The 12,780-nt window shown below is 43.1% G+C and overlaps 1 protein-coding gene across 1 annotated transcript in view; it reads right to left on the bottom strand.

Moving 5' to 3' along the window:
• Positions 1-11,535: 11,535 nt before the first annotated feature.
• Positions 11,536-12,780, bottom strand: part of LOC119812597 (guanine nucleotide-binding protein G(q) subunit alpha) — a 223,203-nt gene continuing 221,958 nt past the window's right edge. Inside the window, exon 7 of the mRNA XM_038327366.1 lies at positions 11,536-12,036. Within this exon, the coding sequence (XP_038183294.1) occupies positions 11,846-12,036 (191 nt within the window). The 3' untranslated portion in view covers positions 11,536-11,845. The remainder of the gene's footprint in view (positions 12,037-12,780) is intronic.

The raw sequence follows: 12,780 nt of genomic DNA, 5'->3' as shown, positions 1-12,780 counted from the left end.
AGTTGTGTGTCTGGCTATCCATATTCAAACCCCTGCAGCTAGTGCTGCAGTAGGGGCCACGCTACTCCATGGAGAACAGCCACAAGGGAACTGCCCCTGCAGACACTCCACCTTCAAGCAGCTTCAATACAGTTGCAGGTCTCATCACCCAGGGCAGAGACAATGAAACTGCCCCTCTCATTCATTGTTGCTTCTGTCATGTCCTTGTCCAGGTGCCACATTTTCTGCCGCCACTTTTCCTGACCAAGACCTGAGCAAATGTCTGTTCACTCCAGACAAGGACAAGGACAGACCAAAGAAACAATTCCATCCAAGCCTAGCTTGGTGAAGGAATCAGTGTGCTGGGCTGAGAGAAGCATGGGGAAAGAATGTCAAGGGTGTAGATGGCCCTAAATCAGAAGCTTGGTAAGAAATGACCAGGGTAATGACCTCCCTCCCATACGTGGCGCGCCCTTCCAGTAAGTTTGTCACCCTTTCTATTCCAGCACCTCCTGGGAGTATGTTTCCTTGGGAAGGATTACATACAGCTGGTGGTGGGGCACAGGAGGTTGTGAGTGACTCTTCTTATGACTTTGTCCCCCCAACTCAGGGGCTAACAGACCCAGTCTTAAGAGGGTCTCTGTGTTGTACCTGAAGGATAGAGTTCAACATGAACATCTAACATTGTTTTAGAAAATCCCATTTCCCCAAAATATTATATATGTATGTATGCATCATACATTTTGGTTTGGTTTTGTTTTTTGAGATAGGAACTCACTATGTAGACCAAGCTGGCTTTACTTTGCTTTTTGGTTATTACATCTTTTGCTTTAGTCTCAAATGTGGAGGAGGTTCTTCCTTACTGGTATTTGGTCCATTAAAGGGTATTGTTCTAACGTGTCATTTTGAGTATTTTTAGAATTTCCATCTCCAAGCTTACCTTATCCATCAATCATCATGCTGTCTCCCCCTTTTTTTTTTGTTAAGAGTGCATAACATATCAGTCGCCGTCTTTGGGTTTCTTTTGCTGTGATGGAACACCGTGACCAAGAGCAAGTTGTAGTGTGTGTGTAGGGGGTGTTATTTGGCCACACTTCCACATTGTATGGAAGTCAGGACAAGAACTCAAGCAGGGCAGGAACCTGGAGGCAGGAGTTGATGCAGAGGCCGTGCAGGAGTGCTGCTTACTGCCTTGCCCCACATTGCTTGCCCAGTCTGCTTTCTTAAAGAAGCAGAACAACTAGCCTAGAGATAGCACAACCCACAATGGATGGGCCTTGTCCACAATAATCACTAATTAAGTGCATGCCTTTAATTCCAGCACTAGAGAGGCAGAGGCAGGTGGATCTCTTTACGTTTGAGGTCAGGGTAGTCTACAGCCAGGGCTATTTGGAGAAACCCTGTCTCAAAAAAACCAAAAAGAAGGAAAAGAAGAGGAGGATGAAAGGAGGAAGGGAAGAAAGGAAGGAGGGAGGGAGGGAGGGAGGCAGGGAGGGAGGCAGGGAGGGAGGGAGGGAGGGAGGAAATGGCCTACAGGTTTGGTTATAGAGGGACTCTCTCAACTGAAGCTCCCTCCCCTGTGATGACTCTAGCTTGTGTCAAGTTGACATGAGAGGCAGGAGAGTCTTCACTTTCAGCTTTCACTCCAATAACTCCGACTTCCTTGCCATGTCTGAGTTGGATCTGATACTTGCTCTGCCTCCATGAACTGCACCTCACCCAGCCCTGCCTTTTAACATTAAGCCGGGGAATTGTTTTTTCTCTTAGTTTGTTTTTCCAATCTGGACACCATGAATTGGGGTAGGCTTTACTGATGTGGTGTGTGTGTGTGTGTGTGTGTGTGTGTGTGTGTGTGTGTGTGGGTGAGAGAGAGAGAGAGAGAGAGAGAGAGAGAGAGAGAGAGAGAGAGAGAGAGAGACATGGTGGGGATGAGGGCTTTCTGATTAGATCTCAGTCTTCCCATGGGTCTCTACCTCTGAGCTGTGGGCTTCTTACCTGCCTGTTTGTGTTCTTGTCTCAGGTGGGTCAGGGCAGCTTGAGGTATGCAATTGGGTATTTTCCTTCTTAAAGTTTAATTAGGCTCTGATAAAACCCTAATATGATCTAGGAAAGATCTGCGAACTTGTGAAATGCAAATTGTTCTCCTATATATCAGTTTTTTTTTTCTCATCCTGAAGAGAGTCTTGGATCTTTATAGTATGGTTGTGGGCCAAGACTGAGGAGTTAAACTCACAAGAAGTATGTTCTCTGCTTGAAGTTTTGGCTCAAATGTTCCATTAGTTGGCTGGTAATCTCCTAGTGTTTCCACGCTTGGTGCTGGCTTTGGCAGCATTTGCTCAGTAAGTTGTGCCCCATCTTTGCTGCTGTCCGTCTCCATTTGAGCAGGGCGGTGGGGGTTGATGGTGATGGTAATACAACAGTGGCCTCAGTGTGACAGACCTAAGAGTTGTTTCTCAGTCAGGTTTTTGCTTGTATTAGGGGATAACACTGGTGGAAGTCAGGGTCTTCTTTACGTGGACCATCTGTTCCTCTTCAGTGTGCTCCTTATAAACAGTATGCATTAGTCGTTGCATTTTGTTCAATCTGATAATTTCAAGAAGTTAGCATAGAGGCTAGTTGTTAATTGGAATGCAAGATTTAAATTTTATTTATTATTTAAAGATTAATTTATTATGTATATAGTGTTCTGTCTGTATGTGTGCTTGCAGACCAGAAGAGGGCACCAGACCTCATTACAGATGATTGTGAGCCACCATGTGGGTGCTGGGAATTGAACTCAGGGCCTCTGGAAGAGCATCAGGTGCCCTTAACTGCTGAGTCATCTCTCCAGCTCGTAAATTTTTATTTTTGAGATGATATAATTACATCATTTCCCTTTGCCTCTCCTCCCTTCTAAGCCCTTCCATATACTCTTCCTTGTTCTCTCAAATTCATGACTCCTTTTCATTAATTTTTGTTATATGCTCATTCAGGAGAGTGGCCTGGTATGGGCAGATGGCAGAAAGGAGTGCCAGTTCCTTGACATGGAAAAAAAAACAAGGCTGAAATACTTGATCACTTTTCTTCAACAATTAAAACTTGTCTTTAGAAAATGCTCTGCTAGTAATGTACAAGTATGACAGACAGTGTCTTTCATGCTTACTGCAGTCAAAACATCGGGCCTTTGATCTTAGCAAGACACACTGCATGTGCACATACATGTGCATGGGGGACTTGCTTATCCCTGCGGCTATGAGAAGCATTGTGACTCAGAACATGAATAGACACTTCATTTCACACTGGGGCCCAGGCATTAAATCTTGGATCACAACTTGTACTATAGCTGGGAGTCCATTCAAGGCAAAGTATTTTTAGCCTTCACTGTGATCAGTTCATCACTTGATTGACCCTGATAGTTCTGTGGCCAATCCTGGTTTCTGGATTGTAATTAGGAAGTGCTAGAAGAATGTAGAGACCCTGGAAGGACTATTTACAGCAACCTAATGTGTACCATTGTATATGGAAGGCCGGCTCCCTCGGCAGTTTTGAAAATAATCCAGAAACATAGCCAAACAGTGGGGGTGCACACCTTTAATCCCAACAATCGGCAGGCCAGTCTGGCCTACAGAGCCAGTTCCAGGATGGAACTCTGTAACAGAGAGAAACCCTGTCTTGGGGGAGGGGGAGGAGAAAATAATCCAAAAATGCAACTTCCAACTTGTGCAGATGTCATGTTCTGTGCAAGCATTTGTAAGGAATCCAGCTGGTACTCTGGAAACTCACCACTCCTAGTGGAAAGTAAGCAATCTACGGCTTTATTTCTGGAGCAGAAACAGTGCAGTAAGTGTGCACTCAGCACCCGCAGGCCTGGTCTTTGCAGAGATTGTATCCAGCTTCTGACTTTTCTCTAGTCTTTCCAACCTCTTTGTTGCCTCTACACCTCCTCAGCCCTCAGTGCCAGAAGTCCCACCTACCTACCATTCGCTGTTGTTTAGGAAGCTTTTTGTGGGGCTAGGGATGCCATTGAGTGCTAGAGCACTTGCCTAGCTAGCAAAGGCAAGGCCCTGAGTTCAAGCCCCCACACTTCAGCAAAACAAAGAAAATTTAGAAGTTAAAGCTTTTTAAAATTTGCTGTAATTTAAGTGTTCTTTCTCAAGGTAGGGATCAGTCTTGAAAAGACAGCACCAGGAAAGGCTGGGAAGAAAAGTTTAGGAAGTTGTCAGTAGTAGTTTACCATCCTTTCCTGTGTCAATCATGTCAAAATGCACTTATTCTGAGTCAAAATACTCCTAATAACCAGAGGGGTAAGCAGATCTCCCTCTGTGCACACATGTGCACGTTATAAGGAAATCATGGTTAGAGCCCACATGTGTACTGACTTACATAGAGATCATGTTATTAAAGACTTGGGTTTAAAGTCCTACCCCAACCAGCACCAGCTCTCTGTGGCCTGCTTTGGGTCACAGACAATGACTTATCTGCTTAGGTATGTACACACAAACTAATTCTGCATTCTTCCTGCCCAGCCTCCAGTACTTGCTTATCCATTCTTGCCATTCCTTAATCTAAGTTTTTCTCTTTTTAGCACAGCTGCCCATGCTGAATATGGCACCATGCTTTTTGGTAATTAGTGCCCTGACAGGGAGCGATAAAAAGTGGGAGCCAGGTAGCCTGGCCTATGGGCCTTCTTCAGGTGCACAGAAAGGCTCTGGCTAAAGGGTGTGAGAGTAGCAGACAGGTGCAGCCCAAGAGAGTCAATAGTCAGTGTCCCTGTCACACTGGTAGGTAAAATTGGGTGTGGCTGAATATTTATACAATGAAAATCAGCAGAACTCAGTCGTTGTCTCCATTGTTAGCTGCTCACTAGAATATCCCAGGAATGGGCCTCCTACAACTCACAGGAAGAAAGCAGGCCACTTTTGTTACGGTAGCAATGGTTCCAGAATAGCCATGGATACTCCAGCCCTGACCAGCCCTGCCCCTCTGGCCCCTAACTGGATCTCATGAAGACAACATGTTAGATGTGCTTGCTTCCTGGCTGCCGGCGTAGGGCATAGTGTGGAGGCCCCACTTACAGAGAGCAAGAGTTGTTCACTTGCCCCCACATCTTCTCCTGGTCCTTCACTTCTGAAGACGCTTTAAAGATACACCATACACACATCTGGGCTAACTGGACAGGCAGTCACAATTTCACCTCTGGTCAGGTTCTGTCCACTACATTACCAAGACCCCTACAGAACTACAGGGGACATCAAAGCAGGGACAGAAGAGGCTACTCACTTCTGGTAACATGCTCAATGGAATTACCTTCTCAATTAAAGAGGATGATTTGATTTTCATCCTCAGGTTTATGAGACAGAAAAATATTCTAGCCTTTGAACTGCATTCTTGAGGAAAACAGGAGGGGAGGATATGAACACAGATCACGTTTCAATAGAGTTGAGGCAGAACTGAACAGAAAACATCTTTTCAGTTTTTCCTAGGCAACATGGATTTTAAAAACCCAATTTAGCAGAGCAGAGGTGGCACACACCATCAATCCTAGCACTTAGTAGGCAGAGGCAGGTGGATCTCTGTGAGTTTGAGCCCAGCCTGGTCTACAGAGCTAGTTCCAGGACAGGTCCCAAAGCTACAGAGAAACCCTGTCTCGAAAAACCAAAACCAAAACCAAAAACCCCCAAAACTAAACCAAAATAACAACAAAAGCCCAGTTTATAACGAGGACCTAGTTTTTCAGGGACCTCTTGGGAACAGGGGTCTGTTAAAATGGCCTGGGCTCAGCTTTTTCTAGTAGTTGGAGCCAATACCATTTTTTTTTTTTAAATTAACCACAATGAAACAAAGGGATGCCAATGTATAAGTAACTAGTTAGTACCATGGGGTTGGTACCAATTCCCTCAACATGGAAGGAAAACAAGGTTGACTATCTAGATCACTTTTCTTGAACAATTAAAATGAATCTGAAACTCACCCTTCACTACAAGTGAACTGACTGCTAAGAGGGTGACTTAGGAGTATACGGAAGAGCGAGGAGCTGGGATTGCTCTGCGTACCTACTGAACACGCCATGGTTGTCCTTTAACATGGAATCTGCACAGTAAAGCTCTGAGGGAGAGAGGCCCGGGCCATTGGTCATATGGTCAGAAGCAGGTCTGGCTTCTGCTCTGCTCTGCCGTCCACACCCAAGCACCTGCTTTCTAGACATACACCTGCTATTACCACCTGTACTTTAAAATTTCGATTCCCAGAGGAAGAAAAGCTAGTTCCTAGTGGACCTCAAAGCCTTAGATGTGTGTGGTCACCAGTGTCACGGACACAAAGGATACCTGTTCTAGGTCCTTTTTCCATCTGGAGACCTGCTTACTGATAGCATCCAGATACAGAACTCTCATGCCAGGGCTCTGAACTGGCTGATATTCTGTGCTGCCTAACAATCTAGGGCAAGGGGTGAGGGTTAGCTCTGCAGAAGCCTGTACTGAACAGCTACTCGTGTTCTCAAGCAACAGATTACAATTAACCAAGGGCCGGCTTTAGAACACATTTGGTAAGTTCTAACAGTACATACCTGCACTATAGGGCCTGACATTTCTGACTGTAGAGATGGGAAAGGGCTGTGTGAGTGCCTTCAGAACCATTAAATCTGCATACTTTGGAAAGACACATGGGACCTATGAAGTTTGTTAAGGAAGTAAAGATGTGTTCCAATTCTTTTTATAAGCCAGCATTCTCGGAGGGGCTTAGGCAACTTCAGGGGAAGCAAAACTCAGAATGAAGAATACTGAAGTACAAAATTATGGCCAAAAATATTGTATTTTTAACCAGTAAGATCATTGGGGCATTATTATACAACATTAGGTGTTTTTTGCAAAACTAGTTCCCATCCCCAAACAATAGACAATACATGCATTTGAATGACATTTTAAGAACAGTAAATATGATTTTTTAAATACTGCAAGTTAAAAATGTTTTTGACAAAACTTCCTAAGTACACAGACCTAGTCAGGGCTTCCAACATGAGGGTGGATGCCGAGTCTGGCTAGAGGCTGCAAATAGTCTGTTGAGGAAATCCGCCAGAAATGGGTTTCAGTGAAAGTGACCCAGACAAACTTAAAAATTTTTCCACTTTCCTTCCTAGCCCTAAAAATAGCTCACTGAACAATCTTTCTCCCTGTATTTTCTTCCTATCAAAGCTTGTTTGAAAGCTAGAATTCCTTTAAGATCCAAATTTTAAAAAGAGCTGTTTTTGTAGCATGTAAATCTTATTAACCATTGGGTTCAAATCTTATGGCAATGGAGGCTCCATGGCAGATAGGAAAGGGTGGGAGGACATCATATCTGAGCACCTACTGTGCATCAGGTGTGTAGGCATACTCTGAACAGACAGATGATTCTAGAAGAACATTATAGAAGGGTGGTGGCAGCGGGAAGATAGCAGAGACAGCATTATTTTGAGAAGACAGAGGCTCAGTAAGCTATCTGTGGGATGGCGGGTGTCTGGCTCCCCAAACCTCTGCGGCATCACACACAACCAAGCCATTTATTTCTCCTAATTGTCTAGAACCCAAATAGAATCCCAAAGATACAAGTACCAGAACATCTAGTAGCGCTGCATATGCTGGACGTGTGCAAGGACGGATAAACACACATTATTCGCTCCCATTGTTTTGTGCGTTTCTAACCAAAGATTTCTCTTTGGAATAAAATATTAATGTATGCCCAAGCACACCTGATTTGTATCAACTGAGATGCTGTTAATTACCCCTTGAGTGGCTTGACACCATTATTTAATTTTAAGAAGAGGAGCAATATACATTACAATATTTGGGTACACTTTATTTTTATATGGGTTAACATTCTGCTATATTTCACTTCATTCGCTCTTTGAGAAACTGAAAACAAAGGGGCATGGGGTCATCTGAGGGGATCTGAGGAATTTCCAACCAAGACCTGAGTCTTGCAGTATCTTATTGTGCAGCCCTTTCTTCCCATTAGTATTTTTATTTTTTTGCAAATAATCAAGTCATTTTGACCCAAATCCAGCATAAACAGCTTTTCATCAATTCCCACTTAAGACAACTAAAATTTACAATCAAGTGGCAGTATAAATTTTTAAATTACAATTCGTACAACTTGACAATCAATATAAGTCTGAAGTACAAAAAGTAAATTGCCCTTTGGCTGAATTACCTTTTAAAACTATTAGGCCTGCTAATGTAATCTAAATTAAACGAAACAAAACAAAAACAAAACCCCCAAGCCCCCACGTTCCAGGTACTCTTTAAATATCGCCTGTGCCACCTGCCGGTAAACATATGCAGGTTCCTAAGAATTTCCCAGCTACTCAGGACACTCAACAGAGCTTTTCCGAAGGAAACGGTAAGGAAACCCAACAGGTTCTATGGGACTTACTGACTTTCACATGGGCCTGTTTCTTCCCTTTGTTTCAGGTATGAGGCACAGACTTCTGAATTAAGCTCTGTAAGGCATATTATAAACCTTCAATTTACAAGCAGGGATTCTCTGTGGGTGGGAGACATCATCTGTAAACGGCACACTGTGATGTGCTGAGTGGCTGACGAGATGGCTTGCCCTGGTTCGCTGCGGAAAGACAAGCCCGAGTCGCCACAATCTCCCCACAAACCTCCGTTATCTAGATCATCAACGCCAGGAGTCAGTGCCGCAGCTTAGAGCGCTTGCAATCACAAGAGAAGAGAGCATGAGTAAACTTGGTTTTATACAAAACTGAGAAGCCCTTCCCGCCCCTCACCCCTTCAATAAAACCCCAAACAAGAAACAACAACAAAAATTATTTTTAGCTTCATTGACTAGTGTGGATACAATTAGATGTCTAGGCATCACTTGCCGTTAGGGTGATCAATGTTTTCCTTTCTCAAAAGAAGGGATCCTGTCATGCACCCCAGGATGAGCAGTGAAGCCACAAACTTCAATTCTGCATAGCAAGTTCCATCCCCGATTCACAAAGACAATGTGGCGACCTTCCCTGCTTTGCTCAGCAGCTCTGAGCTTGAGACCAGGATGACTCAACTACATCTACTACGGCTCTGTTAAATAGAATAGCGCGGTTCCTAGGACTGTTAACACTCACGATCCTGTGATGGGGTTTTCTCTATACACTGTAGGCCATCAAATGTTACTTTTTTCTTTTCTTTTTTTTGGCTTTTTCTTTTTTCTTTTTTTGTTTGTTTTTTTTTTTTTTTTTTTTTTTTTTTTGTTTTTTTGCTGCACCAAATTTAAGGTTGCCCTCTTTCAGGCAAGCAGTGTTCTCTAGCTGATAAAACATTTCCCTAGTGGATCACAATAGCTTCTAAAACTGCCTTTCTAATAAAGGCCACCAGAGAGGTAATGCTAAACTGTGCATTTGCCAAATAAGAATATGAATCGTATAAAAGCTCATATTCCAACCCCAGGTCAAATGGCAAAAGGTCTACAAAGTTGGTCTCCGTGTTTGTATAAAAGCTCCGACGGATGTTGTGTATTTGCTATGAAATCACCTTTGGGTCTTAGGTCAGCACACCTCTACTCAGGAATGTGCAAATGATTTTAGACAGCACAATGCTAGTACCGCTCTGTACGATAATAAGGGTTTTTTTCTTCTTCTTCTCTAAATGGAAAAAAAATATCCCTAGTCAGAAATAAACTGACAAATTTACATTCTCCTCTCTTAAAAAAGTAAATAAAATAACATTATTCAAAATGTGAATTAGCTACAAGACATACAATACAATTACATAGATACATATCAATACAGCACATTCAATCTGCCAAAAATTAATGATTACAAAGCCAGTATGGATGCTGCAATATCAAGAGAGATGTATGTACAACAATCAGAACATTCATAATTGCACTATACCTACAGGCAGTCTGTTAATTAAATTACAGGTGCTTTCTAGAGCAAGGGATAAAAAAGTAAGCTGTGTTGTTTGGGGCTGGGAGAGTAAAACACTTCATTACGAGTCAGCAATTTCAGTGCTCATACAGTAAGCTGCTCACTCTCTCTCCCCTTCGTTATTCAAGAAAAGTGATTGACATGGGAGTTTCGACTAGGGCCAGGCACTAATGAGACCAGCATTGTGGTCCAACTTCCCGGCAGACTTAGAGCAATCACCTTCTACTGAACTCACATAGCAATGTGGGCTTCGTGACAGGCTCACTCACACCTGTTCAGCACTGTTTGCATCTGCTGACAAACTGCACATGGAGAATTCAAACATTTCTCCTAGTGTAATCGTTACATAAATACATGCTTGACAGAACACTGAGCGGTGACTTTCGAAAAAAAATCCACAAATCTTCCTAAGTCCAAGTGACCAGTTCAAGAAGATCCTAAACTGGTAAAACAAGCTCACTTTTTCCCCCCAAATCAAAGTTACAGAATAATGCTATCAACCAGTGTTCTTGGCAAATTCACTCAAACTTAAAGAACATAAAGAGCTAATAACACTGGTGCCAGTAAAGAGAAATGAACAGCTCTCATGAGAAACCACATAGGGTAGTTTTCTATACTGCTCATCTGGACACTGGCACTGACCGTAAGGGCAAAGAAAGAACGGACTATGAGAAGTGGTTCAGTTAGCAACTGTTTGGCAATGTGTGTTTCCGGTTCACACCCACCCAGCTGTCACCTCGCTGTACTGTCTTAATGCTTACATGTTGAGACGCTGGCTTTTACTGTTTAAATTCTTGATTTATTTTGTCTTATAAAAATCTGGCTTTGGCAAAACATACCCATAGCAAAAATTATTTTAAAATTATGGCCCAAACACAAAAGGGACTGGAGGGAAGGAGAGCTGGAAACAAACAGAAAATGAATAGACTCGAGGCGGTTCTGGCAGCAGCGCTGGGGAATGTAGTGTCTGTTGGCATATCATTTGGCATCTGTGGTTTACAGAGAGAGTGAAAAACCTAAAGAGAAACAAAAGGAAGCAAGGAAGAGAAGAAGGACATGGCACATGGACTGAAGCAAGGACTCCTTCACAGCCTGTAAGCACACACTCTGACTTCCAGACATTCCTCTGAACAACCCAGCTATGGCTGAAGTTCTGTACCCAAAATATAAGATTCTTGACCATCAATGGGCACCTGCTGTCCTAGTCCAAGTGAGACAAGACAATATATATATACATATATGTATGCATTGAAAAAGAAATACTAGATGTGATGTGCATCCAGAGATACATTAGAACCATAGTAGTAATACATACACGCCTTCAGTACAACCACTGTTAAATGAAGCTGATGTAAGGTGACTTCAATTGAATGACACTGTCCTGACTGCATCACTCAAGAATGGAACAAGGGTAAAGCCCATTGTAAGATGAGAAAACAAAATCAGAGTAGGGGGGCATGGAACAGGAAGAAGAAAAATCAGCTTTGTTTTGGTCAACAGAAAAGGGAGGAGGGAGATGGAAAGGAATGGGGGGGAGAGGAAGGGAGGGAGGGAGGGAGGGAGGGAGGGAGGGAGGGAGGGAGGGAGGGAGAGAGAGAGACAGAGAGAGAGAGAGAGAGAGAGAGAGAGAGAGAGAGAGAGAGAGAGAGAGAGAGAGAGAGAGAGAGAACACACAAACGGTAGGAGTGCTTTCATATTGTGAATGAGTGACTGAAAATTTAAAATACATCGAGTCACAAGTTTTGCCTTAAAAAAAAAAAGAGAGAGGAAATGTGCTGGGACTGTATTTCAGCATTCTGTTTCCTCTGAATAGTTTAAATAAAATCATAATATTTACTACAGCTCTGTGGACACGCTCACAGAGTCCAGGACGGCAATAAATTAGTATTATGCAAATTGTTTTCCACAGAAATACAGTCCTTCTTGGTTATCTTCAACAGCCCACAGGGAAGGGAAGAATGTGTCTGGGAGGCACGGTTAGACCAGATTGTACTCCTTCAGGTTCAGCTGCAGGATGGTGTCCTTGACAGCAGCAAAGACGAAGCGGATGTTCTCGGTGTCTGTGGCGCAGGTGAAGTGGGAATAGATAATTTTGTCACTGTCGGGGTTCAGGTCCACGAACATCTTCAGGATGAACTCTCGAGCTGCTTGGGCATCTCTCTGGGGTCCTGTTTGCCAAGAGAGAAGAAGCCAAGAGTTTGTTATGTGATCCATTACACATTTGTTCTTCTGTGTATGCCCTATGAAGACTAATCTGTATTCCAGATCTATACTAAGTTCACTATGTGATGCTATGCATTGGTTTGCACTTTCTTACACTTACATGGTATTCCCTATGCCTTATCCATTGCCCTCTGATGGTTTTATTTAGATAAATTAGAAACCTGTGATGGTTTGTTTTAAATGTCGAGCTGCCACAGTCTAGAATCACCCGAGAAGGGGGTCTCAGTTGAGAGATTATCTAGATCAGGTCAGTCTGCAGGGATGTCTGTGGAGGATTGTTAATTGATATATGGAGACTCAGCCCATAGGTGAGGGCACCAATCCCCTGGCGTGGGGTCCTCAACTACATGGTAAGAAAAAACTAGATGCATTTATTTATTCTCTTTGCTCTTGCCTATGAATGTGGCATGACTACCTGCTTGCGCTCCTGCTTTGATTTCCCCCCAAAGATGGACTGTACCCTAGGACTTGTAAGCCACACAACCCTTTTCCTCCCCTAAGTTGATTTTTGTTAGGGTATTTTATTACATCAACAGAAATGAAATGCAAACATTTTTTTGTCCTTGTTGCTTTTTATTACAGTGATAAACACAAGACCACATCGATCTGGGGAGGGAAGGTGTAGGTCAGCTTGTAGTCTATTATGAAGAAAAGTCTGGGCAGGAATTTAAGGTGGGAACCTGGAGACA

Source organism: Arvicola amphibius, chromosome 1 (assembly GCF_903992535.2).
Source record: "Arvicola amphibius chromosome 1, mArvAmp1.2, whole genome shotgun sequence".
Taxonomy (NCBI): domain Eukaryota; kingdom Metazoa; phylum Chordata; class Mammalia; order Rodentia; family Cricetidae; genus Arvicola; species Arvicola amphibius.
Note: the sequence above shows the minus strand (reverse complement) of the source record. Positions and strands in the feature narration are given on the sequence as shown.